The sequence below is a fragment of the Phoca vitulina genome, unplaced genomic scaffold (genome assembly GCF_004348235.1).
Source record: "Phoca vitulina isolate PV1807 unplaced genomic scaffold, GSC_HSeal_1.0 scaffold30, whole genome shotgun sequence".
NCBI classification, from domain to species: Eukaryota; Metazoa; Chordata; class Mammalia; order Carnivora; family Phocidae; genus Phoca; species Phoca vitulina.
Window position 1 is genome coordinate 6,739,624 of NW_022589733.1, and position 26,409 is coordinate 6,766,032.

The 26,409-nt window shown below is 36.6% G+C and overlaps 1 protein-coding gene across 4 annotated transcripts in view; it reads right to left on the reverse strand.

Annotated features, from left to right (window-relative positions):
- RPGRIP1L (RPGRIP1 like) overlaps nucleotides 1-26,409 on the reverse strand; it is a 92,140-nt gene that overhangs the window by 25,214 nt on the left and 40,517 nt on the right. For all 4 annotated transcript variants that reach the window (XM_032424155.1, XM_032424153.1, XM_032424154.1 and 1 more), the window contains 8 exons: nucleotides 23,326-23,778; nucleotides 20,126-20,277; nucleotides 17,259-17,637; nucleotides 14,371-14,558; nucleotides 14,177-14,260; nucleotides 10,362-10,463; nucleotides 9,557-9,710; nucleotides 8,424-8,497 (listed from right to left, as the gene is read on the reverse strand). In XM_032424155.1, coding sequence (XP_032280046.1) covers nucleotides 8,424-8,497; nucleotides 9,557-9,710; nucleotides 10,362-10,463; nucleotides 14,177-14,260; nucleotides 14,371-14,558; nucleotides 17,259-17,637; nucleotides 20,126-20,277; nucleotides 23,326-23,778 — 1,586 coding nt within the window. The remainder of the gene's footprint in view (nucleotides 1-8,423; nucleotides 8,498-9,556; nucleotides 9,711-10,361; nucleotides 10,464-14,176; nucleotides 14,261-14,370; nucleotides 14,559-17,258; nucleotides 17,638-20,125; nucleotides 20,278-23,325; nucleotides 23,779-26,409) is intronic.

The window sequence follows — 26,409 nt, forward strand, 5'->3', positions numbered from 1 at the left end:
AAAAAAAGCTTCTGCGGCGCCTGGGTGGCTGTCGTTAAGTGTCTGCCTTCGGCTCAGGTCGTGATCCCAGGGTCCTGGGATCGAGCCCCGCTTCGGGCTCCCTGCTCCGCGGGGAAGCCTGCTTCTCCCTCTCCTACTCCCCCTGCTTGTGTTCCCTCTCTCGCTGTGTCTCTCTCTGTCAAATAAATAAATAAAATCTTAAAAAAAAAAAAAAAAGCTTCTATAATATTCATACTAAACTGTTTTTTAGTTATTATTTAACATTTTAGTACAGAATTAGCTTACAAATTATTTACGCTCTAGAAGCAATCTACACTCATCGTTAAAAATAATCCAACACTATAAATCCTAAAAAGTAAAGTATAAAAGTTCCTTGTTTCCTCCTAACTCAGGGGTTGGCAATTTTTTGCTGTAAAGGGTCAGACTGCCAATATTCTTTTGCATTGCAGGTCATATGGTCTCTGTTGCAAATACTCAGCTCTTGTACAGTGAGTGTAGAGCATAGACAATACATATTTATATGTGATGGGTGTGGCTGTGTTCCAATAAAACTTTATTTACAAAAACAGGTAGAGGGCTGGGTTTGACACATGGGCCATAGTTTTCTGACCCCTGCCCTGACCCATGTCTCAGAGATACTACTAATGGTGTTCGGATTACATACTTTCAGACATTTTCTTTGCTTACATAAACCTAAATGTTGTGTCTTTATGCTCATATAAAAATAAGTGTGTATGTATATACAAATATTTCCCCTTTTTTGCTTCTTTGTAATGAAATTATCAGTGAGGTATATTATTTTGGCAAAGGTATGATGTGGGGAAGCAGGAATTTTTATCCATTGTTATTTTAACGAGAAATGTTTGTATTAGAAAAAACTGGTAGAAACCTAAGGGTCCACCAAAAGGGGCTTAAATCAATATGGTACAGCTGTGCAATAGGAATATTATGCATATGTTAAAAGAAATGGAGTATACTGCTATTGGAAAGATGTCCATAGTATATTAGTAAGAGATAATTAAGTTGCAAAACATAGAAAAGAGTTTTGGAAGCAATTACTACCAGGAGAGTAATTCAACATTTCTGGTTTTACCTAAAATATATTTTAAAACCTACTCTATATAGGTTAAGCTTCCATATGTAAAATATTGGGAGGGACTTATTTAACCTACTGATAGGATATCATATTTAATTCTGAAGTGATTTAATAATTTTTAATACATGAATTCTTAAAGTAGGGAGTTGCTTTATGCCACTTTGCCCTTCAAATCTTTAAAACATATTTTGCTGAAGATCATTACTGCAATCACCTGGTAATGCCAGCTCATATTGTTCAAGAGGACCTGGTTTCTAGGTGGAATTGTAATTTAGTCCAATTGAATATGGCAGTTTTTATAAAACTGCTATTAGTAGAAACAGAGACAGATGTAAATATGCAATGCACAGAAGAGTCCATTGCTCTTTCAGCGTGTGAGTTCCCATTCTTACCTGTGGGCGCACTTTAAGAAATCTATAAATTGATGGCCATACATTTCGTTGTGAAGATGGAAAGCTCCATTGCTTAAATGATAAAACTAGAAATACTTTGCAAGAAGGATTGTTAATTCTTTTTTTTTTAATATCATGGCAGATGCAAATTTTTGGTTTTGATGTCTATTTTAAGGACCTAAAAGAAGGCTTTTAATCAATGTATTATACATCAAATTGATACTGTTAACTTCTGATTATTCAAATTAATAAAATATTCATAGAGAAATGTCCAAAGTTTTACATTTCTCAGGCTCCCCCTTTCCCCCCCTTAATTATCATGCCTAGAAGCTTTTTAGTAGAAGCACAGTCATCAGGCTGACGGAATCTGACAGGCCAGCAAGGCCCAATTACACTGGTGCTCTGTGGTACTTTGATGTCCTGCAAACGAAGAGAGATAGGGGCAAATTGGGTAGCACATTATGTTAATGACTTGATTTAATCCGGCCACTAAACTTTATGTAGCCTGTTAAAAAAGATGCTAACACTAATTATGCCACTTTGGAAAGAAAAGGAGGGGACAAGCATTTCACTCTGACAAAGCGAAGCTCATAAATGTTGTAAATGAAATGAAACAAAATGAAGTAATCCATGATTAATTATACATCACAGACACGGAGAGAAGAGGAAGAACCAAGTAATATGTCTAAGTCCTGGGAAATCTGTTAGATTCTTTTAAGGATCAACATTTCTAAGGAGCTGTGAGATTCTGAATCATGAAAAAAAGAAACTGTGTGATCTTAAAGTGTTTACACAGTGTAGCAGGTAATTCAGATTCACAGTGTAATTGGCATAAATGATACTTATCTAGGACACTACTTCTAGTCTCACTTTTGTGACATTATAGGGTAGAGGCAATTAAAAAAAAATCTATCAAGTGGGGATAACCAGAGTAGGGTTCTCTAATTACTTTTTAATTAGTCTCTGTGCCTCTAATCTATTCTTTACATTATTGATAGCACGCTCTTTTAAAATGCGATTCAAGAGTGTAAACTCCCTAAGAGCAAGAGGATTATTTCTCTTCTTCACTGCTATATTCTCAGCGCCTAGAATAAAGCTTGGAACGCAGCAAGTGCTAAATATCTGTTTAATGAGTAAGTGATCTTCCCCCTCCCTTAAAAGCCCTCATTGGCTGCTCATAGAACTTCAGGATAGGCTTCAACCTTCTAGGATGATACACAGAGGACTTAATGCTCAGGACATGCCTATCTTTTCAGCATATTCTCCTGAGCTTCCACAGGTGTACCATAACGTAGCCCATCCTAAAACCATTCTGAATTCCCAGAAAGAGCCATGCTCCACAGTCTCTCTAATTCTTTTTTTTTTTTAAAGATTTTTTTTTTAAATTTATTTATTTGATAGAGAGCACAAGTAGGTAGAGTGGCAGGCAGAGGGAAAGGGAGAAGCAGGCTCTCTGCTGAGCAGGGAGCCTGATGCGGGGCTCGATCCTAGGACCCTGGGAATCATGACCTGAGCCGAAGGCAGCCACTTAACCGACTGAGCCACCCAGGTGCCCCAGTCTCTCTAATTCTTAAGTTATCGTTTCTTTGACCTATAATGATCCCTCCATGACCCTTACTAATTCCTAATCATCTTCAACACTTGGCTCAAGCTTCACTGACTTTAGGAAGTCTGCCTTGATGAGGGTCCCTCATTGTTAGGTAACTGCCTGAATGCTCCCATAGCACCCTGTGCATTCCATTCTCCTAGAGCTAACAACTATGCATTGATTGTGTTTCCCCTGCAGACTGTGACTTCTTTGAAGCCAGGGACTCCTTCTTTTATGACATACAGTAGATGCTAATGATTGCAGAACTGTGATAATGAAAGGACATATTACATAGGATGTGCTTATTAGCACATAAGAGCCATTCAGTAATACCTTCCTTTTGATGAAAGCCATGTATCACTGTCCTGAGATTTCTACCTGAAGCAGTTCTTGAAGAAGAGGTAAAGAAAGAAACTAATGAGCCACAAGGATTTTTAAGCTTAAAAAAGGTTTTCTGATAACACCTTGATGAAAGTTCACATCATCAACAATTGGACAGAATGACATCCTGTGCCTCCTGACATGATGCACTGGAAAGGACATAGTACTGCTTTTGTAGTATTCCTACCAAAACATATAACTGAATCTAATATGAGGAAACATCACATAAATCCAGACTGAAGGCTATTCTACAATATAAATGACCTGGATTCTTAAAAAATGTTAATCTGAAAGAACCCACATAAAGAAAGGCTGAAACCATCATTATGGATTACAGAGGCTAATGAGACAGGAAAGCTAAACACAGTGTGCGATCTGGATTGGATCCTGGACCAGATTAATCAAATGCTATAAATTATGCTACTGGAACAACTGGCAAAATTTTAATGAGAACTGTTGATTAAATAATAGTATTATATTATTATTCTGAAGTATTTAAGGGTAAAGGAGCATGACTTCTGCAACTCTGAAATGATTCATTATAATTATGTATGCAAGAATGTGTATATATACATACATAGGTGCACATACACATATATAGGAGAGACAACAGAAATCATAAACAAATGTACTGAACTGTAACAGCTGATGAATGTGGGTGAAGTACATTTAGGAGTTCTTTGTACTACTTTTGTGATCTTTAAAGAAAAAAGGTTCCATGACTCATATTGAACGACTGTTAAAGTAGCACACAGAAAAACTGGTATAATCACTAGAAAACACTATATTTCATGATTTTGAAGATCTCTTGAGGTTTGTTCCTATGTTTACAGATTAAACTATTTTACCATATTTGGTAAATAATTTTTTTCTTTTTTAATTAAAGATTTTATTTATTTGACAGAGAGAGACACAGCGAGAGAGGGAATACAAGCAGGGGGAGTGGGAGAGGGAGAAGCAGGCTTCCCGCGGAGCAGGGAGCCCAATGTGGGGCTTGATCCCAGGACCCTGGGATCATGACCTGAGCCGAAGGCAGACGCTTAACGACTGAGCCACCCAGGCGCCCCCATATTTGGTAAATAATTTAACACAACTAAGTATCACCTATTAACATAAAATACTGGTTAGTACTTTCTCCTAAAAGTAGAATTTTTAAAAGCATGTGGGAGGTGAGTAAGGGCAACTGAGGCATAAAGCATTGCTTACAGCAGTTGCTTCCTTTAAATGATATTCACACATTTGAGAAAGCATCTTAAACCATTATAATAAATCACATTTGGAATGGCAGTCAAGACCCTAGCAGGCTGTAGCAAAGTAACACAAATTACTTTCCCAGGAATAAGAAGAAAAAAACCTCAGTTTATTCTAAAGGAAAAATAGATGTGTACATTAGAACTAGTTGGATATTTTAGAGGGATAGTTCTCTTTCACTAAGCATCTTTGTTAAATCGAAGTTCCTTATTCTGTCTTAGTCAAGGGCATTGAACAATTCCACTGAGATGCTAGCAGTGTTGCCAATACACATGGTTCCACTGAATGAAGGATTTCTCAGCCTCAGCACTATTGACATTTCAGGCCAGATAGTTCTTTGCTGTGAGTCCTGTGCATTGTAGCATGTTTGGCAGCAACCCTAACCCCAACCTATTAGATGTCAGCAGTCCCTCCCAGTGTGACAACCCAGAATGCCTCCAGACATTGCCAAATGTCCCCTGGGGGACAAAATACCCACTCCCCCCAGTTGAAAATCATTTGGTCTAAGATGCTATAATTTAGATAACATTTTCCTATACTTTCAAAGTTACTTTTGAATGATGAATACAATGTTTAGAAAATAAAATTAACCATTACAATGTCTCCCTAGTATCTATTGGATAAAATCCAAAATGCTTAGCTTGTATCTAAAGTCTTCTATCCTCTTATATAAAAAGGCTGCTCTAGTTAGTGTATTCTTGACTTCTGAAACACATATGCACCCCTGCACTAGAAGTGCACATAATTTTCTCTCTGCTGTCATATATACACATCTTTGAGATGTCCCAGTTAAAGCAGAACACCCCTTCTTACTGTGTGATTGACCATAGCTGAATGGATCAGGGTATAGAACTGATAAAGATGGACCCAATCCAGAGGCTAGGCATGGCTAATTAGATTTTTCTCCTTGGGGCTGGGCATGTTTGTATGGCTATCTGTGGGCAATAAACAAGGAAAGCAGAAAAAGTCAGCTTAAAATTAGAAAAAGTAGACATGAAGCCCACAAGAGGGCAGATGGGCCAGCTCTGGGCATATCTTCCATAAAGTCTACTAAAAAGTCACTTCAAATTTCTCCTTCCCCTGAACTTCCTTAATTGGTGGCAAGATTATCAGCAAGTCACTTTATCTCTCAAGAGCTCAGTTTATTCATTTGAAAAATGAGAAGGGGAGCCAGAAAACAGCTAAGTATTCTTTACCTCAAATATCTATTACATTAATTATTGGTACTGTCACCTGACATTGTTTTATATTGTAATTTAACAGGTGAATAACTACTTGAATTTTCATGAACACATCTTCCCAATTAATGAAGATGTTCCTTGAGGGCAGGACCAGAATACTGTGTTTACTTCCTTAGGAGAAGTGATGACAAACTGCAGACACTGAATCCCTGGGAATCACTGCGTTATGACAAGAGGGATGAGTGTTGTTTGTACTTTGACCAGATAAATACATCCCTCAGTAAAACCCCAGGACTGATTCAGTATCTCATTTCTCATACTCTTATGTTCAAAAGGCTAAATCATATAGGTATTCAAAAATCTTGATGAGTTAGGCAAAGTCTTCCAGAAGAACTATTGACACATGAGAAAGAAATGTCTGATTCAAACATGCAGGCTTACTACTCTTGATGTAATGAATGGACGGTTCTTAATAAAATGATGTGATCGTCAAATTTTTTAAAGATTGACTGATTTGAGAGCGAGCGAGCGAGCACTGAGTGTGAGCAGGGGGAGAGGTAGAGGGAGAGGGAAAGTAGACTCCCCACTGAGCATGGAGCCCTGAGATCATGACCTGAGCCGAAACCAAGAGTCTGGTGTTTAACTGACTGAGCCACCCGGGGAACCCCTGATAGTTAATTTTATCTGTCAACTTGACTGGACCACCAGATTTTCAGACCTCTGGTCAAACATTATTCTAGGTGTGTCCATCTGGCTGTTTTTGGATAAGATTAACATTTGAATTGGTAGGTTGAGTAAAGCAGACTGTCCTCCCTAAGGTGGATGGGGCTTCCTCCAATCAGCTGGAAGACCTGAAGAGAACAAAAATGGTGAGAACTCCTCTTGCCTGATGGCCTTCAGAGGCAACAGTGGTCTTTTCCTGACTTTGAACTTGAACTGAAACACTGACTCTTCTTAGGTCTCCAGCCTGCTTGCTTTCTAGCTGGAACTGATGCCATCGGCACTCCTGGTTTTAACAGCCTGGAACTACACCACTGACTTTCTGGGTCTCCAGCTTGCTGCATACAGTTCCTGGGACTTCTCAGTCTCCATAACGACGTGACTCAATTCCTTATAATAAATCTCTTTATATGTACATATTTATACATATATATCCTACTGGTTCTGTTTCCCTGGAAAACCCTAATACAAATGGCTATGAAGCTAAATTCCACACAAAGGGCTCATTTTCCCTTTGATTCCCATCATCAAAAATTTCTAATAGAGAGCAGAGAATTTCTATTCATTAGTTTGATAAATAATTTAACAATTTCAGGTTTGATAAAGCAAAAAAGCTAAATTGAATTGAACTAAATACTATAATTAAAAGTCTTTGGGCAACTATATTTAAGATTCCTTCCTTGATTTATTCATTTTGAACAATAAAGATTCCACATATCAGGATGCCATGGGTCAGGTGATATTATAATTAATAATGATAATAAAACTTTGGACAGATGAACTGTTCTGCTTGTACTTATCAATCATCTGTTTGTATTTGGGTTTGTTCTGCAGAGAGGTTAAGCTAAGAATTTTAAGAGTTGAAAAAAGTATTCCAATTCTTACCCATAAAGTAGAAATTCCAAAAAAAGGAGTACAATTAATCATTTCAGGAAAATTAACGTAGATGAATAGAAAAAGCTAGGGCCTTTTTACTTTACTTACATTTACTTTATAAAAACTACCCCTCCCCCCTTAAAATAAAAAAAAAATGCTCTGGTAAGTGGTATACTTTCCATATAAATTAAAGTATAATTTTCTTTTCAATATTTCCTTTTACATACTGCTTTTCAGCAATGTGCTACAAAACAAGTACACCTATACAAGAAGTACACCTTCTATGAAGGTTTAATTTTTTGGTGGAAATAACTTTAATAGTTTATCAGTGGACATATTTAGTGTATGAATGAATTCACACTTGGAAGTATTATAGTTTTAAATGCAATATCCCATTTTGAATTCTTAAAGCTCAGATTGGATTTTTTTAAAAAAAGATTTTATTTATTTATTTGAGAGAGAGAGCACGAGCAGGGGGAGGAACAGAGGGAGCGAGACAAGCAGACTCCCTGCTGAGTGGGGAGCCTGCTGAGAGGCTTGCTTCCAGAACCGTAAGACCAGGACGTGAGCCAAAATCAGATGCTTAACCTACTGAGCCACCCAGGTGCCCCTCAGATTGGATTTAATACATCTTTGTACAATCCTTCCGAAAAGGAGTCAGGGATGTCAACTGGTTTTAGCAAGTAATTATTAAAGCTGCTGATGATAGGTATTGTTAACATGTAAGCAAAAATAACGCAAGTTATGACCCATTACATAATGAAACTACATATGAATTTTTTTTTGTACTAGATGATTACATGGGTAAGATTGTGAGGATACATAAAATTTTCCCAGAAATATTTTTGCCTTCAGATTTTCATATGCGAAGACCCATACACTATGAATGAAAAGCAGCTTTATTTCATAACATTTCTAGCTGGCATCAAGCTACTGACCTGTTTGATATTCTTGGAGATATGACCTGGAATAATACACTCATCACTGTCAGATGCTGATCTGTCTTCCTCATCTGTTAAAAAATAAAATTTTAGTGGTTCAAGTCTGTTAAACCAATTATATTTATACCTTATGAAATGGAGGGAAATATAAGGATAACCTTAAAAGGACAATATGATAATCATGTCTAGACCTTTCTTAGCAGCAAAGATATTTACTCTTACATTATATTTTAGAAAAGATTAAAAAAATGACTTAAAATTCCAAGTTTAGTTTTAGTAGAAACAAAGATAATAAAAATATACCTTGCTCTGAAATTCAAAAATAATCTCTTTAAAGAGAAGGACAGGGTAATTAGGTGTTTTCTAATAGCCTAACCAATTACATTGTGCAAACATCAAGTTAATTCTTTTTTTATTTTTATTTTTTTATTATTATGTTATGTTAATCACCATACATTACATCATTAGTTTCAAGTTACTTCTTACATTTAGAAACATTTAAAAAAAATTTGCAGTTTTATTGTGGAAAAATTGCCATATGAAAAACTGCAAGAGCAAAATTTGATATTTTGACATATGTATAATTCTGTGAAATCATCACCACGATTAAGATCATGAACCCATCTGTCACCCTATAAGTTTCCTCATGCCCCCTGTAAACTCTTTTTCTGTATCTCACAGTTCCCATTCGCCCTTCCCTACGCACCACCTAAATGCTTTGTCGCTATAGTTGCCTCGTCTAGATATTTATATAAATTAAATCCTGTTAAGAGTTGTCTTGAGTTTTTAGTTTTAATTTTTAAAAAGTTAATTTCTCCAGAATAATTCAGATGATAGTATAAAACCCAAAGAGAACATAAAGGCACTTAAAACATAAATTGGGAACACGGTCAGCAGTAAGTCGTGGATTGCACTGTGGCCCGGCAGGTTGAGATAAGAAGGTGTGCAACAATTCTGCCTGCCTTTAGCTGACTACACTGAACTGTGTCCCATCAGTTCAGTCAAGAAATAGGTATCATGAAGTAGATCCACTATTACGTGAAGATGTCCTGGGAGGCATGCTCTAACAGATTAAAGAAAGCACACAATTAAGTAAATAATGGTAATTAAAGAAAGGAAAAAAAAATCACCTTCTGGTTCCAATTCCTCAGTTATTTCTGTTTCATCTTCAGAAGAAGTCCAGCTTCGATCTGCAAGTTGACCCTCAGACAGGAAAGATACATCATCATCTTTTCCTTGTTGAATTTTCTCTTTTACCTTAGCTCCACTGCTTTCTTGAGAAACCTGAAGAAATTGCAAGCACACTGATAACACTGTTGCTTAGATCACGTGCGTGTACTTGCTGAAGCACCTGACTCAGAAAGAATGTAAGCTTGAGACTTAAATATATGGACAGGCATTATATGTAAGTGATTCATTAGAAAAACCATCACTAAAGTTGCACAGACAAATGATAATATGAAGATAAATGAAAATATTATTATAAGCCAAGGATGAAAAATATATTAATATCAAAATGAATTTTACATTATTACTCCAATTCACATATCTATTTATTAGCAGCTAATATCAGCATAATTACAACACTGGTCGATCTTTCTGTCCCCAGGAAGTTATACACAAATATAGGATCAATGCTTTGAGTTCTTGATCCATTTTAATACAAAGACAAAGCCTTTTTTTTTTTTTTTTAAGATTTTATTTATTCATTTGAGACACAGAGATACAGAGAGCGAGAGAGAGCGTCAGTCAGAGGGAGAGGGAGAAGCAGGCTTCCCGCTGAGCAGGGAGCCCGATGCAGGACTCGATCCCAGGACCCTGGGACCATGACCTGAGCCCAAGGCAGACGCTTAACCATCTGAGCCACCCAGGCGCCCCCAAGACAAAGTCTTTTACGAACCAAATTAAACCTTTCAAAATAATTTTAATACATACCTCAGGGATATGTGAAAGAGTTGGCATATTAGTTTCTATTTCTGGCGTATGCTCCACTACTGATGACATTTCCTTCACATCTTCAGGAGGAGGAGGTATCTCCTTTTATTGATGTGAAAACATGCATATGTGTTATTTTGTATTTATTACTTTATTACTAAATCCTATATATATATATAAATCCTATATATATATAAATCCTATATATATATACAGATATACATATATACACACTGTATATATATATATATATATTACCCATATGACCCTAATTTTAGTTAGCGTATTTCAGTAAAATGGTTGATAGTCATCATGGTATATATACGCAAGTTAAGAATTGCAACTGTCGTTCATTGAAGCATTGTTTATAATTGCAAAAAAAGTGAAAACAGTGCAAATGTCCAACAGTATAGGGTTAAATAAAATATGGTATATATCCAAATACCTGAGTTCTTTGCAACCATGAAAAAAATGATAATGTAGATCTGTACTTACTGACACTGAAGAGAGTACCCGATACAGTGTTGAGTAAAAAATGCTAGTTACAGAATAATACATATAGTTGTATACTGTTTTGTTAAAAAACAAACATGCAAACAATGTGTATGTTCCTATAGGAATAAGTATGGAAGGAAATTCACTAAAATTCTATCTCTGATATATAGATTTGGGGAAATTTAATTTTATTTTTAATGTTTTTTTTTTTTTGCTTATTTGTATTTTCTAATATTTCCATGATGATTATACATTACTCATGTAATTAAACAATATTACATATGTGAAGATATATACTTTCTAGGATCAGCATTATTTTTTAACTGTATCAAATATCAATTTATAGTCAACCATTTTCCAGGATTCATAAACTGACGGTTATTTTTAAAATATAGCTTATCATTTTTGCTAGTTTAAAATTAAACAGGTCCAATATAGAAAATGGGAAAGATAAACCAGAAAACAAAAGAAATTAATACAAGTCCATATTCTCATTACCCAATGATAATATCCATTAACAGGAGATTTCGTTACAATTTTTTACCTTTTTCTTTATGATTAATTTTTTAAAAAATTCTTTCAAGTTGATTTTAAAGATTTATTTATTTGAGATGGAGAGAGAGAGAGTGAGTGAGGTGAGGGACAGAGGGAGAGGGAGAGAGAGAATCCCAGACAGACTCCCTGCTGAGTGCGATCCCATGAGATCGTGACCTGAACGAACAGGTCAAGATGTTCAATGAACTGAGCCATCCAGGTGCCCCTTTATGATTTTTTTTTTTAAAGATTTTATTTATTGGGAGATTTTATTTATTAAAGATTTTATTTATTATTCTGCTGCTTCCCCTGCTTGTGCACTCTCTCTCTCTGTCAAATAAATAAAAATATAAAGAAAAAAAGATTTTATTTATTTATTTGACCGAGAGAGAGACACAGCAAGAGAGGGAACACAAGCAGGGGGAGTGGGAGAGGGAGAAGCAGGCTTCCCGCCGAGCAGGGAGCCTGATGTGGGGCTCGATCCCAGGACCCTGGGATCGTGACCTGAGCTGAAGGCAGACGCTTAACTGACTGAGCCACCCAGGTGCCCCTTTATGATTAATTTTTAATGCAAATAAAAAACTTTCTTGGTTACATAGTGGTAATTATAAATATAATATATCCTGTTATATTTTTAAAAAACCTTAATATTACAACATAAAATTTTCTCCTGGTATGAAACTTTGGGTAAACATTTTTAATATGATATAATATTAAAATGAATGGATGTATCATAATTTAATGAACCATTTTACTGGTGTTGGACAATTAACTAATTCACTATTTTCAGCAATTGTGACTAACATTACAACAAACATCTCCATGTATATGTATGTCTTTTTTATACTTATAATTATTTATGTAGGAATCCGGCTACTTGTGTTCAAATTCCAGATCTAATATTTTGCCCTTGAGCAAGTTACTTAAGCCCTGTACATATTACTTTCCTGATCTTTTTTTTTTTAAGATTTATTTTTATTTGAGAGAGCAGGAGAGAGCAAGGAGGGGAAGGGTAGAAGGAGAGGGAGAGAATCTCAAGCAGACTCTGCCCTGAGCACAAGCCTTGCACAGGGCTCCATCTCACAACCCATGAGATCATGACCTGATGTGAAATCACGAGTTGGACACTTAACAGAGTGGGCCACCCAGATACCCCTTACTTCCCTGATCTTTAAATGGCAATAATTCTAGTATGATCATAAGGTTGTTCTTAGGATTAAATGAGTTTGTGGACATAAAGCATTTAGTTCAGTGTCTGACATATAATGAGCACTCAATAACTGTTTGCTGTTAAATATGGCCTGAATAATAGTTACTGAATTCATTTATTTAACACATATATATTAAATGCACTGTATATGCCAGGTATCATCTTACTTAAGCTCTGAGGAGAAAAAATATTTTTATTTTTTAATTTTTATTTTTTAAAGATTTTATTTATTTGAGAGAGAAAGCATGAGAGAGAGAGCACAAGTGGGGGGGAGGGGCAGCCAGAGAGGGGAAGCAGACTCCCCACTGAGCTGGGAGCCCAATGTGGAGCTCAATCCCAGGACTGAGATCATGACCTGAGCTGAAGGTAGACACTTAATGGACTGAGCCACCCAGGTGCCCCGAGAAAAAATATTTTGATCTGGGTGTTGTTTACCCAGGTGTGTACATAGGTAAAAATTCATTGAGCTGGGGGCTTAAGTTTTGTACCCTTTAACTATTTAAGAGTTATATCTCAATTACAAGGAAAATATTTTTTTTAAAGATCCAAAAGAGATGATGGTGACTTGAGTGGTGACAGTGGAGATGATGTAAATACAGGATAGGTTTTGAAAGTATAGCTGACAGGTTTTGTGGATGAACTGGATGTAGGGTGTGAAAAAGAGAATGACAAAGGGATGCCTTCAAAATTTAATGACTATGCAACTGGGTGAATGGTTCGTCATTTATTGAGAATGGGAAACAATGGAAGAAACATTTTGGAAGGGGGATGTGAAGTCACATTTGGTTTGTGACATGTTAAGTTTAGATTCCTATTACACAACCGGGTGCATATGAAATAAGCGGGGAGAAAATAAATCTGGAATTTGGCTGCGAGATCAACACTGAAGATAATAAATATGAGAGGGATTGCATCTAGATGTTTAAAACTATGAGACTGGCTAAGACTGGCTAAGACCTGTGAATGTAGATACAGAGTGAGAAGAGGTCTAGGTCTGCAGTGAAACTGCTGAGGCACCTCTACATTGAGAGATTTGGTCTAGGACAGTGAGAAGAATAACTGGTAAAGCTGGAGAGAATCTAGAAGGGCATGGTGTCCCAGAGGCCAAGTGAAGAGGGAGCACGTATTCCACTATGTCGAATGTTACTGGGAGATAAAGATGGGGACTGAGAACTGACTACTGGATACGGCAAAATCAAAGTCATTGTGCACTTGGCAAGAGTGGTTTTAATGAGGATGAATTTTGACTAGAGTGAGTTCAACAAATGGTGTGAAGAAAGGGAAACAGAATTAAGACTTTCTGAAGAGGTTTCTTTTTTTTTCCGTCCCATAAATGGGGGAAGAGGATAGGGTAGTGGCTGGAGTTACAAATGGAGTCAAAAGAGGGTTTAGATCAGAGTAAGAAGAGTTAACATTTATACACAGCGCCAAATTAAGAGCTAACATTAAAGGAAAAAGAAGTATTTTATTCACTGGTTTCCTTTGAAATCAGGTAGGGTATACAACACCTACATCATTTATTTAAAATATTTGGTATGAGAGAAAAAAATCAGTATTTTCAGTGTTTACTACTTACAGAACTCTGTTGTGGTGTGATATCCACAAAAGACACTTTCTTATCTACAGGTGTTAAACGCTGTCTTGGTTTTGGTGTTGGTGCCTAAGATAAATCAATATGTCAAAAACTGAGTATGATGAACATACACTTAGATAAAACTACAACTATTTTTTCTTTCTTTTTTAAACAAATTCAAAGTCACTGTTACTCACAGCTAATGTGCTAACAGAGGATGTTGGAGGTACTCTTTGAACAACTTCTGACTCTTCTTTGCGTATAAAATTTCCTAAGTCTTTAGTTGTTATAGATCCACTTGGTGGAAGGTAAGCAAATTTCCATTTCAATATAACATGGATGGTTCCTGCAGGATGCTTTTCATGATCTGTTAACTCAAACACTCCTGTCAAGTTACAAAAATAATTTTAATTAATGCTAGAGTGAAGTTTTATTACCATAAGAATTAAAGAAGAACAAAGAACTACCCACAACTTTAAAAATAATTTTGGCTTTTACTCACACCTCAAATGGCTTAGAGAATAAAGACAAAATAATCTATGATAGGTTCATCTCTGAAACAGACTCCTTTCAGAAGTTAAGGCCTTAGTGATAATACTGATTCCAAGAAGAGAAAATTAACTTATAAATATTTTAATTCACTGAAATTAAATTCCGAGATTATTCAGAATTCTTAGCCTTCCTCTAAGACATTATCTGGATTATAGCTCAAGTATCAACCTCCTTTTGCCTTAAATATTCTTGCAAAAGACTTGTCTCTGTAGAAAAATATATTAAAACTTCACAATTTCAAATAATTTATATATCTAAGGAAGTCTTCATATTACCACATAATTTTATCATAATTTTAAATATGTTTTACTGGGATTTGTTAAATTACTCCAAATTAATAGCAGCACAACAAAAAATGTCCAGAAAATAGACAAACTGCCCAAAACAGTAATAAAAAGTTATCACCTAGCTGCAAATGTAATACAGAGTCACAAATTTTAGTCATTGTATTAAGGTTTCTTTTCTTTTCTTTTTTTTTTTAAGATTTTATTTATTTATTTGAGAGAGGGAGCACGAGTGGGGTGAGGGGCAGGGAGAGAAGCAGGCTCTCCACTTAACAGGGAGCCTGATGCGGGGCTCGATCCCAGGACTTGGGGATCATGACCTGAATTGAAGGCAGACGTTTAACCAACTGAGCCACCCAGGCGCCCCTTTCTTTATAAAAAAGAAAAAACTAAATAGAAATTCTGGAGTTGAAGTTACAATTACTAAAATGAAAAAAAAATCAGTAGAGGGTCTCAATAGGAAATTTGAGCTGGCAGAAGAAAGAATCAGTGAACTTGAATACTGACCAACAGAGCTTATCCAATATGCAGAGAAAAAAATGAAGAAAAATGTACAGAGCTTCAGAGAATGTGGGACACCATTAAACACAAATGTACATGTAATGGGAGTCCAAGAGGGAAGAAAGGGCAGAAAAAAATTGAAGAAATAACAGCAGAAAACTCCCCAAATTTGGTACCTAACAGTACCCTACACATAAAGAAGCTCAACAAATTCTAAGTAGGATAAGCACAGTGGGATCCACATCATAAACATCATAGTCTGTTTAAAGCCATACATAGACACACACATACACACACACTAAAAAGAAGATATTGAAGATAGTAACAAGTACAAGGGAACCATAATAATAACATTTCTGATTTCTCATTAGAAACAATGCATGCCAGAAATTAGTCACCTGATATACTCAAAGTGCCAAAGAAAAAAATAACTGATGACTAAGAATATATTCTTTTTTTTTTGAAAAGATTATTTATTTATTTATTTGACAGAGAGAGAACACAAGCAGGGGGAGTGGGAGAGGGAGAAGCAGGCTTCCCGCGGAGCAGAAAGCCCGATGTGGGGCTCGATCCCAGAACCCTGGGATCACGACCTGAGCTGAAGGCAGACGCTTAACGACTGAGCCACCCAGGCGCCCCTGACTAAGAATATTATACCCAGCAAGACTATCCTTCAAAAAATAAAAGCAAAATAAAGACATTCCTAGATAACAATTGAGAGAATTCATTACCAGCAGACCTGAGTTACAAGACATATTAAAGGAAGTTCTTTAGGTTGTAAGGAAGTAATACCAGATCTCAAATCAACACAAAGGAACAGAGACCAATAAAAGTAATCATTTAGGTAATTATGAAAGACAGTATAAATGTATTTTTTGTCATTTCTTCTCTTAACTGATTTAAAAGACAATTGCATAAAACAATAATAGTAAAATTATATTGTTGAACTTATATAAAGATAAAAAATATATCATCGTAACAACACAAAGGAGAGAGTGGCAATGGAGTTATACTGGAGTATGGAAATAACACCAGACAGTAACTCAAATACATAGGAAGAAATAAAGAATACCAGAAATGGAAAAAAAAAAAAAAAAAAAAAGGAATATCAGAAATGGTAACCATGTAAGTTAATGTGAAAGTCTCCTATAATTATAGATATTCTCCCCTCTCTTGACTTCTTTAAAAGACAAAAAGTTGGGTGCCTGGGTGGCTCAGATGGTTAAGCATCTGCCTTTGGCTCAGGTCATGATCCCAGGGTCCTGGGATCGAGCCCTGCATCAGGCTCTCTTCTCGGTGGGGAGCCTGCTTCTTCCTCTCCCTCTGCCATTCCCTCCACTTGTGCTCTCTGGCTCTATCTCTCTGTCAAATAAATAAATAAAATCTTAAAAAAAAAAAGACAAAAAGTTATACAATGCAATAATTATAACATTGTATTGTTGGATTTATAACATATATAGGCATTCTTTACATAAATATATGACGATGATAGCACAAAGGAGGGGGAAGGAAATGGAATTATACTGGGGCAGACTTTCTATATTTTGATGGAGTTGTCAGCATTAATTTTAGACTGGTAAGATACATATTGTAATCTGTAGAACAACTCCTAAGAAAATAACTAGGAAAAAAACTGTAGGCCCAACGTTTAAGATTATCTGAGAACTTAGGAAGGTTAGTCATATCCATAACTGAAATATAATTTAGGTTTGTTTTTACAATTTCATAGATTCAATAAATATGCTTACCTGAGATACACCTGTCATGTGCCAATGAAATCAGAGGCACACTGACTTTTCCTATATATATATTCTCTTGAGTATCATTATCATCAAATACATAAAAACTCAGAGACTCTGACTTAAGGTATCGATCCAAATCCATATTCATTGGCACAGGGAAACACATATGATCATCAAACTGTGGATCATTGCTACTGGGAATGATGGCTGTATCATGGTCTGCAAAATCAAAAAACTTGTACACAACATATGGGTGTGGCTGAAGGTGGCTTGCTCGGGACTTCAAGTGGCTGCAACATCTGACTGTAATATGAAGTTCATTTAAGTTGCCATCTGTGGAATCAGTAGAACTGAGCTGAGCAGTTTTGGGTGCTTGCTGACTTGACTGGAAAAAAATACATATTTATATTATAGTAATAATACAATGAAAAGATAAATAGCAGCTGCCAAATCCCAAACAAAATAATTTTGTAAATGGACAAAAAGATGTATATTTACACTTCATAGTGAATTTCTCAGTAAAAGACCTGATTCTTAGTCAAAACAATATTCCCTAGAACATGTGTGAACAGGTGATCTTAAGCTATTAGCAATAAATATAGATGACTGAGCATACATGTAGAGACTGTTGTTAAAACAAAATAAAACCAAGAATTGATATTCTTTAATTCTATTTAATAACTAAGAGTAAAGTGAACAGATGAGTCCAAAGACAAATGTCCTCTAGTTCACAATTTTATTAAGAGCTAATCCTTCAACCGCTCCAGCTATTGTGATCATAACTCACTGTTATGTAAGAATCCAGTGAATTTGATGGAGCCCACCCAGAGAGATTATTTCATTATATTTGGGTTGGCCCTCATCTTCAACCAATGGTGTTTGGGGACGCAGATACATGGCCTAAGATGATCCAGTAAACTGAAGTTCAACTAATATAAGAAAAAGAGAATAGGGTCAGAGATAAACATTGGACGGCATGAAAAGTTAGGATTGGGAGGACATTTCAGAAGAAAGATGAGTGAAAGGAATTATAATGCAGAACTAGAAGCTACTCAATGGCCCCTTATGGAACTATTGTTCACGTAGTCGGTGCATAAGTGTTTTAACAAACAATTGCCCTAATTAACTTGTTAAGCCACCATAGCTGATGCCCTGGGACGAAGAAATGTTAGTGTTCCCGGGCCTTGTTTAGTTTAGTGTTGGAGAATTCTCTATTTTCCACAAAGGGGCTCCTCCTTCACTGCATTTCTGAATCTGGATTGAGCATCTGGAACCTTTGACTCCAGCGAAGTTTACTGGAGAAGGCAAAATAGACCCAAACTCATAATGTCCTCAGTAGAGACATCTGGTGGTGTGCAGAGGAGAAAACTAAGAAACCTGTATTCAGCTATAGAATGCTGAGTGGAATGATTTAAAAAGTACCCCCTCTGCTTCTCACTCCAAATCTACCCACAAAAGCTGGAATTCCAACAAATGACTCACCCAAGCCAGAAAGTGGGAGTCTAAAAACAATTAAACTACAAAACTAAATAAATAACCTGGTCTATTTTTAATTCTCTTTTCCATTAACAGCATTTCCCAACGTCTGTTCTGAAGAATACTAGTCCAGAAAGATGATCTCTGGGAAACAGGTGTCATTCTTTCTTAAGTTTGGGAATCGATGTTATATTAGTCATGGTTCTTTAACTGAAAATTATAGAAACTAATTCCATCTAGCAAATACAACAAAAAGAGACTTTAATGCAAGTCCATATGGTTATTTCATGGAATTGTATAGCAGAAATGTGGGTGGGCCTTAGGAAGGTAAGAGGACTGGAAAACCACCAGAATTTACACTCGATCTAGTGGCCATTTTTCTCTGTATGCTTGCTCATTATCCCTTCTCTCCAGACCCATTTTCTTTCCTTTGCTGGTTAACATGGTAGAAGATGGCTGCCCCACAGCTCCCAATTTTACATGTTCCAAGCATGGAGAGTCTTGCTTTCTCTTGAAAGCAGAATCTGATTGGCTTAACTGGGGTCAGGTGGATACCCCTGAATCATTAGTCATAATTGAGTACAGAGTGGGAGAGAACAGGACCACCAGACATAAATCCCCATAGACTGGGAGTGACAGTGGTCCAAATGAAAAAAGATAATTATGATTTGAGCAGACATTCCAAAATGTTTCAACTATATTTTATCCCTTTGTTCCTCAAATGCATACTTTAAGCTTTCCTCTTGGGATTCTTGTTATACATGAGAAGTCAAGGACCCTATTTCACTTTGCTCACTTTAGTGCTTTCTGCATTCATTGGATCATGGAATTCTTTTGGAAGTATGGCCATTAAGACTACATGAAACACAGTTTGGGAAATGCTGCTCTGAGGAATTGCATTTAAACTTCCAATTCAGAGTACTGCAATTCTATTTTTCAAAAGTACCCTGGGTTGCACAAGGGAGTTCCTTTGTGGTGATGGAACAATTCTGAATCTTGCTTGTGGTGGTAGTTACATGAATACATACACATGATAAAACTGCACAGAACTCATAATACGTGCACACACACACACGAGTGCATGTAAAAACTGATAAAATCCGAATAAGGTCTGTAGTCTAGTTAATGGTATTGTACCAGTGTCAATTTCCTGGTTTTGATAATGTAGTGTAGTTATGTAAGATGTTACAATTGGGAGAAGGGGGGTGAAGGGTACATAGAACTTCTCTGTACTGTTTTTGTACTTCCTGTAAGTCTATAATTATTTCAAAATAAAAAGTTAAAAAGAGTCACTTGATGGCTGTGAAAGAAAATGATTTTGGTTTAAAGCATGACATAAAAAGACATATTATAAAATTTCTGTATCATAAAAATGTCTTAAAGTCCAACCAGCTCACCCATTGCATTTGCTCTGGCCCCTTATAATTTGATGTTATATATCCCAAAGCCTTTGCTCGTTCTCGATAAAGTCGAATTGCTTGATCCATGGGAATCCGTAATCTGAACCAGTATTCCACTGTGCCAAAATTTGGGATGTCTCCTTTAGTTCCTACAAACCAATGCACAACTCACTGTTAAAATTTTATACTGAGTAAAATAATATATGACTTGCACAAATGATGTGTGATTGGCAAAGAACAGAGCTAAAGAAAATAAAGTTTCTTCTGCAAGTATGAGTTTCATTGTATGTTAAGTATTATTAAAGATCTATGTCAAATTATGTTTGAGATATTCCAATTTATACTATTTCAATCCTTCTAAAATATAAAGAAAAAAACTAAACACTGTATTAAATACTCCACAGATTCTTTTTGATGCTATAGTAGCTTGTTTTTAACAAGTTGTACTCAATGTAGACTGACAGATACAATATGAAATCTCAAAATTATAAATATGAAATTCCACATCATGATTCAACTTTTGAGAAGTCTTTGGCCCCTTCCCACTTCTCTACTGTGCCACAGGTACAGGGACAAAGGCCATAGCTATGCCAAATATATGCCGGATGTAATTCATACTCGCATGTTTGCCCTGTACACCCTCACTCTGCTTTTCAACTCGGGCAGCTCTTCATCTCTCTTCCTCTGTGAAGATTTCCTCTACATCTCCTGGGGGAATTAAGGGTTCTCTGCTTCCTTCAAAGAGGGGAAGGATATGTCCTCTCATTAGGACACGGATTCCTTTCACATAACTATCTGTTCACCAGTGTATTTCTCCACCCACACTATAAGTTTCTTGAGGGTAAGGACTGTGGTTTCCACTGATATATTCCTACCAGAGGGACTAGTATACAATGGTACTCAATATTTGTTGAATAGATGATATTCTATACATAAACTTTCCTGAGCATACCATATTATTAAAACTATTTCCCCATTCTCTTCTACTTCATCAATTTCTTTCTCACTAAGGGATCATTCTCATCAACATACAAATATGATTGAGATCTGCTATCATTTAAAAAAAAAAGTCCTAAAATGAGAATATTAATGGATACACATATTTGCTTGTATATGCTTAAAATTTCTTTGGGAGAATTTGCAACCTTTGGTGAGGGGTTCCAGGGTAGCTAAGGGACAGGGTAGCTGAGGGAATAGGAGAGAGAGATTTTATAGTATAAACTTTTATACCTTTTGATTTGTGAATCATGTAAATAATATGTTAACCCCGTGATCGATCAATAAATAAAATCCCTCCCCAGAAGCTAAGTCACCCTCTTTTCTTCTTGAAATGGTTTCTTTACTTGGCCTCTTTTGGAAGTATGGCCATTAAGGATACTGTATGCTCTTGGCTTGCCTTTTAAATCACTGGCCACTCTTTAGTTTCCTTTGTTGGTGTCTCGTCTTCTTCCTGAACTCTAAACTGTGTGGTTTTCCAAGGCTCAGTCCTTGGCCACTTTCTCCCCTTTGTGTACATTCACTCTCTATGTGATATTACCTAGGCCAAAGGCTTAAAATATATTCCATATGGTAATGACTCCTCCTTTCATATGTTTATCCCTGACCTTCCGGCTAGGGCTAGTGTATCCAACTGCCCACATGCCATTTCCACTTGGCTGTCCAACAGGCAGCCAGTCTTAACTTGTTAAACAAAATTCTTGATTTTCTTCCTCAGATTTGTTCCTTGCCCAGGCCTATCTCAATAAATGGGCTCATGATTCTCCTTGTTGTGCATGCCAGAAATTCTTGTCTTCTCCATTATCTTCATTACTCTCCATTTGATTGACAAGCAAGTCTTAAAGTTAATCAAACATAAACTGAAAATAACCACTTCTTGTCACTCTTCTCATTACCATCTTAATCCAAGCCACTATCATCTTTCCACAGATTAATGCAATAGCCTGATAATGGTCCTAGTTTTCCCTCTTGGCCCCGACAGACTATTTTTCCCCAGCACCCAGGCTGATTTTTTAAAACCTATGTGTGATCCCGTCACTTACCTCCTCAAAACTCTCCAATGGGGTTTCATCACTCAGAGAAAAAAAAATCCATTTGCCTTACCATGACCTACAAGTTTCTAGAGCATGATCTGGTCCTTCCATTGTTTTTGTGTGTGTGTGTGTATGTGTGTGTGTGTGTGTGTGTTTTAAAGTGTACTTCCCTTTTTTTTTTTTTAAAGTTTTTATTTAAATTCCAGTTAGTTAACATACAGTGTAAGATTAATTTCAGGAACAATTTAGCGATTCAACACTTCCATACATCACCCAGGGCTCATCACCGACAAGTGCCCTCCTTAGTCTCCATCACTTATTTCCCCATCCCCCACCCACCTCCCTTCTGGTAACCAGCAGTTTGTTTCTCTAGAGTTAAGAGTCTGTTTCTTGGTTTGCCATCCCCCTCCCCTTTTTTTTCCCCTTTGTTCATTTGTTTTGTTTCTTAAATTCCAAATATGAGTGAAATCATATGGTATTTGCCTTTCTCTGACTGACTTTGCGTAGTCATCCTTCTATTGCTTTAATCACATTTCTGCTTTAGCCACTGGCCTTCTTGCTGTTCATCCAACATGTCATGTTTGTCCCTCCACCTTAGTACTTGCTGTTACCTCTGCATGAAACATTCTTCCCCCGGATCCTGTCATGGTTCTTTACTCAGGTCTTTATCACTGTCAACCACCAGGGAAGTCCTTATCTGAATTAGCAACCTTCCATCTCTCTCATTAGCCTGTTCATTTTTCTTCATCTGATGAAATATATATTTGTTTTATGGCCTGTCTTCCCCTCTAGAAGGTAAGCTACATGATGGCAGGGGCTCTGTCTGTCTTACTTAGCAGTGACCCCTGTATTTCCAATGCCTAGTAACAGCAATAACATAAGCTCTTAAAAAATATTTGATGAATGTACAATTAATGTTTAATCAAAAAAGGGTATTAATATGGTAAATAAATATTTGCACTTATAAACTTTTAAAAAATTAATAGCCATTGCAATTGACATCACCAATGACATTTAGGATAGTCCAATCAACTGTGGGCAGATCAATTAGGGGACACCCTCAAGGCATCTTGAATCCCTAGGAGAAGACAGTAATGTAGAACACCATATTAATATATAAACCAAATTAGTGATTCAAATATCCAAAGCTTACAAGATTGTACTTACCAACCAAACTTGCTGTGCAAAATATTCGACCACTTTTTTCTAGAATTTCATGGAATCTCAACTGACCTGCCGCAATTGTTTCATAATCTGTGCTGTAAGCTTGGTGGACCTCAAGAGTGATAGTATTCTTCTGAATATATTGTAAAAATAAGTCATTAACATGAACGAGATATTGAGAAGTGAAGTTATATTCTGGGTGAAGGCCTTGCACTATGGGAGTTGTCTGTAGCTCAAAATCATAGAAAGCATAGGTACAGAAAGTGACAGGCTCTTTATCTCCAGATGCCTGTAAAACTTCAGAAGAAAAGGTTACTTTGTTGATATGGATTTCAAATAGGTTTTCGCCTCGTTCTAAGTGAACGGTTTCATCAAATTCATCAACGGAGTCATCTGGCGTGATTTCTGGTTTAAATTTATACTGCTTGGTGCCATAGGCAATATCCTTTAATTGGGCTGCAAGAGAAGACACACAGTTTAGATATTTTTAAATATTGACATATGAAGATACAAACTGGCTTTTGAAGTGGTATGAAGTCTTAACTGCTTTTGTGAAGAGTCTCAGTCTTAAATTCTATGACTACACTGTTTTTCTGTGAGTAATATTGTATTCTACAAAAATTCATCCTTTGTTTTGACATCACTTATTAACAACAAAATTACAACTCAAGTTATAATACAGCCTGTACCAAGGGAAAGGAAAAAGAAACAAGAAAAAAAGGCTTTTGAATGAACAGCTGAGGTAAATATTTGGATTCTCCTTATTCCTCTGCTTCTGCTTTATTATATTCTCTCCTTTAAAGTCAGTTTCTCTTTCCACTGGCTCCTTCCCTTCAGCTTATTAAAATACCCACTTTTCTACTTTTGGGGTGATGGATATGTTTATTGCCTTGATTGTGGTGATGGTTTCACAGTGTAGCCATGGGCCCAAACTCACCAAGCTGTATGCCCCAAATATGTGCAGTTTTAAAGTATGTTAATTGTACTTCCATAAAGCTGCTTTTTAAACAGATATATCTCTTTCTAGATACACATTTTATCCCCATGTTACATCCAAATTTCTGGAAAAAGTAACGTATGCTTGTGTCTACAACTCCTCATCTAACAGACACTCTTCAACCTCTTCCAAAGAGTATCTGCCCTACTTTTCTCATGAAACTGCTCCAGAAAAGGTCACCAATAATGAATTAATTGTTAGATGGAATAGACTTTGGTTCTTGTATCACTTGATTTCTTTGCTTCCTTGACATTGATGGTCACTTTCCCTTTTATGAACCTCTGTCATACTTTGGTTTCCATGTCATCAGCTGCCCTGCTTCTCCTTCTACCTCTCTTGTTTTTTTAAGGGGTTTTTCTTTTTCTCATAGTTTGCTGGGGGCCCTGTTTTTATCCTCTTGTTAGTCTACATATTCTTATGGGTAACCTCCATCTTTTATGACTTCTGCTACTATCAATATGCAAAGACTCTCCTTTTTCCACTTTTAATTCAGATTTATTTCCTGAACTCCAGACCCATACATCTCATGGCTTGCTGGGCCCACTGTCTAGATATCCCGTAGCCACATCAAACTCAATATATCCAAAATAGAATAGAGCCAATGTAGAGTATTCTCTTCTAGTTATTTCTGTACTCTGAATCTCAAGTGCTGGTGTTAGCATTCATCCAGTTGCCTAAGCTTGTTGCTACAGAATTGTTCTAGTTTCTCTTTCTCTTAACTGTCCCCACATCCATAGGGTCACTACTATTCAACACTGTGTCCTAAGTCTTTCCAAGTTTGTCCCTGTCCATTCTCTGTCCACTAATGCTACCTTACCTACATTCCCAGTGTTTACTACCCAGATTATTATGGAACCCGAAGTGCTTCCTTCCTTCAAATCTTATAACTATAGCATAATCTAATAACTATAGCATAATCTCCAAAATGTAGTTCTGGGTGTATTACTGCCTACCTTAAAAATTGCTTAGTGGTTTTCAGGTTATTAAGTTTCAAACTTTTCAAGGTGGCAAACAGGGCCTTCATGATTTGGCTCTTCCCAGCCTTACCTGGAGAGATTCTCCTCCTTTTACTAATTATGAGTTCCAATTAGATAGATCTGGGTGCAGTTTTGCAAATGAAAGGCAGTGCTTCACATTTAGGGCATTTTTACCTGCATCCTCTATTGTCTGGAATGCCTTTCATTGCTTTTCCTTAGTTGTGAATTCTGTCATCTTTAAAGATTCCAAACCTACTTTGTGGAGTCTTCTCTGAATCTTCAGGTTTAAATAGGCATTCTCTCCTCAATGTTTCCTTGGTATCTTTTGCATTTTCCTAGCTTCATACTCTTCATGATCAAGTATAACTGTCTATGTATGTGCTCCTTCTTTTAAAAAAATATTTTATTTACTTATTTGAGAGAGAGAGAGAGAGAGAGAGTGAGCGAGCGAGCATGAGCAAGGGGGAGGACCGAGAGGGAGAAGAAGTAGAATCCCCGCTGAGCATGGAGCCTGAGGCGGGCAGGGGCGGCAGACATTACAACGCAGGGAGATCCCAGGACCCGATGAGATCACGATCCGAGCCGAAGTCAGACGCTTAACCTACTGAGCCACCCAGGCTCAGCACATAGGATAGCTATGCACTCCATCTTATGAGTTCCTTGCGGGTGGTACCTGAGCTGTTTTCTTTTTTCCTATTTGGATTCTCCCTGCCTAGCACATTGTTTAGGATGCATTAAGAGCCTGAGCATGTTTAAGGAATCAATCAATGAATTTAGGGGCAGATGAAATATGTTGGTGAAGATTTAGTAAGACTAAAAGCGATGAAAATCCCAAACTATGTGATCTCCTTGTTATTCAGGAAAATTCAATTAAGCAAATTTTTATTGAGTTCTACTTGAAATAAAAGGTATATACTGCTCTTTGACTTTTAGAAAACACTGTTCGGGCAGATAAAGATATTTATTGAACGCTTCTACTTAAAGCAGTGGTTCTCAAAGTGTGCTTTGGGAACCCTGAGGGTCCCTGAAACTGCTCTGAAGGTTTGTGAGGTCAAAATATTTTTAAAATAATCCTGACATGTCACTTGCCTTTTTCATTCTTATTCTCTCACA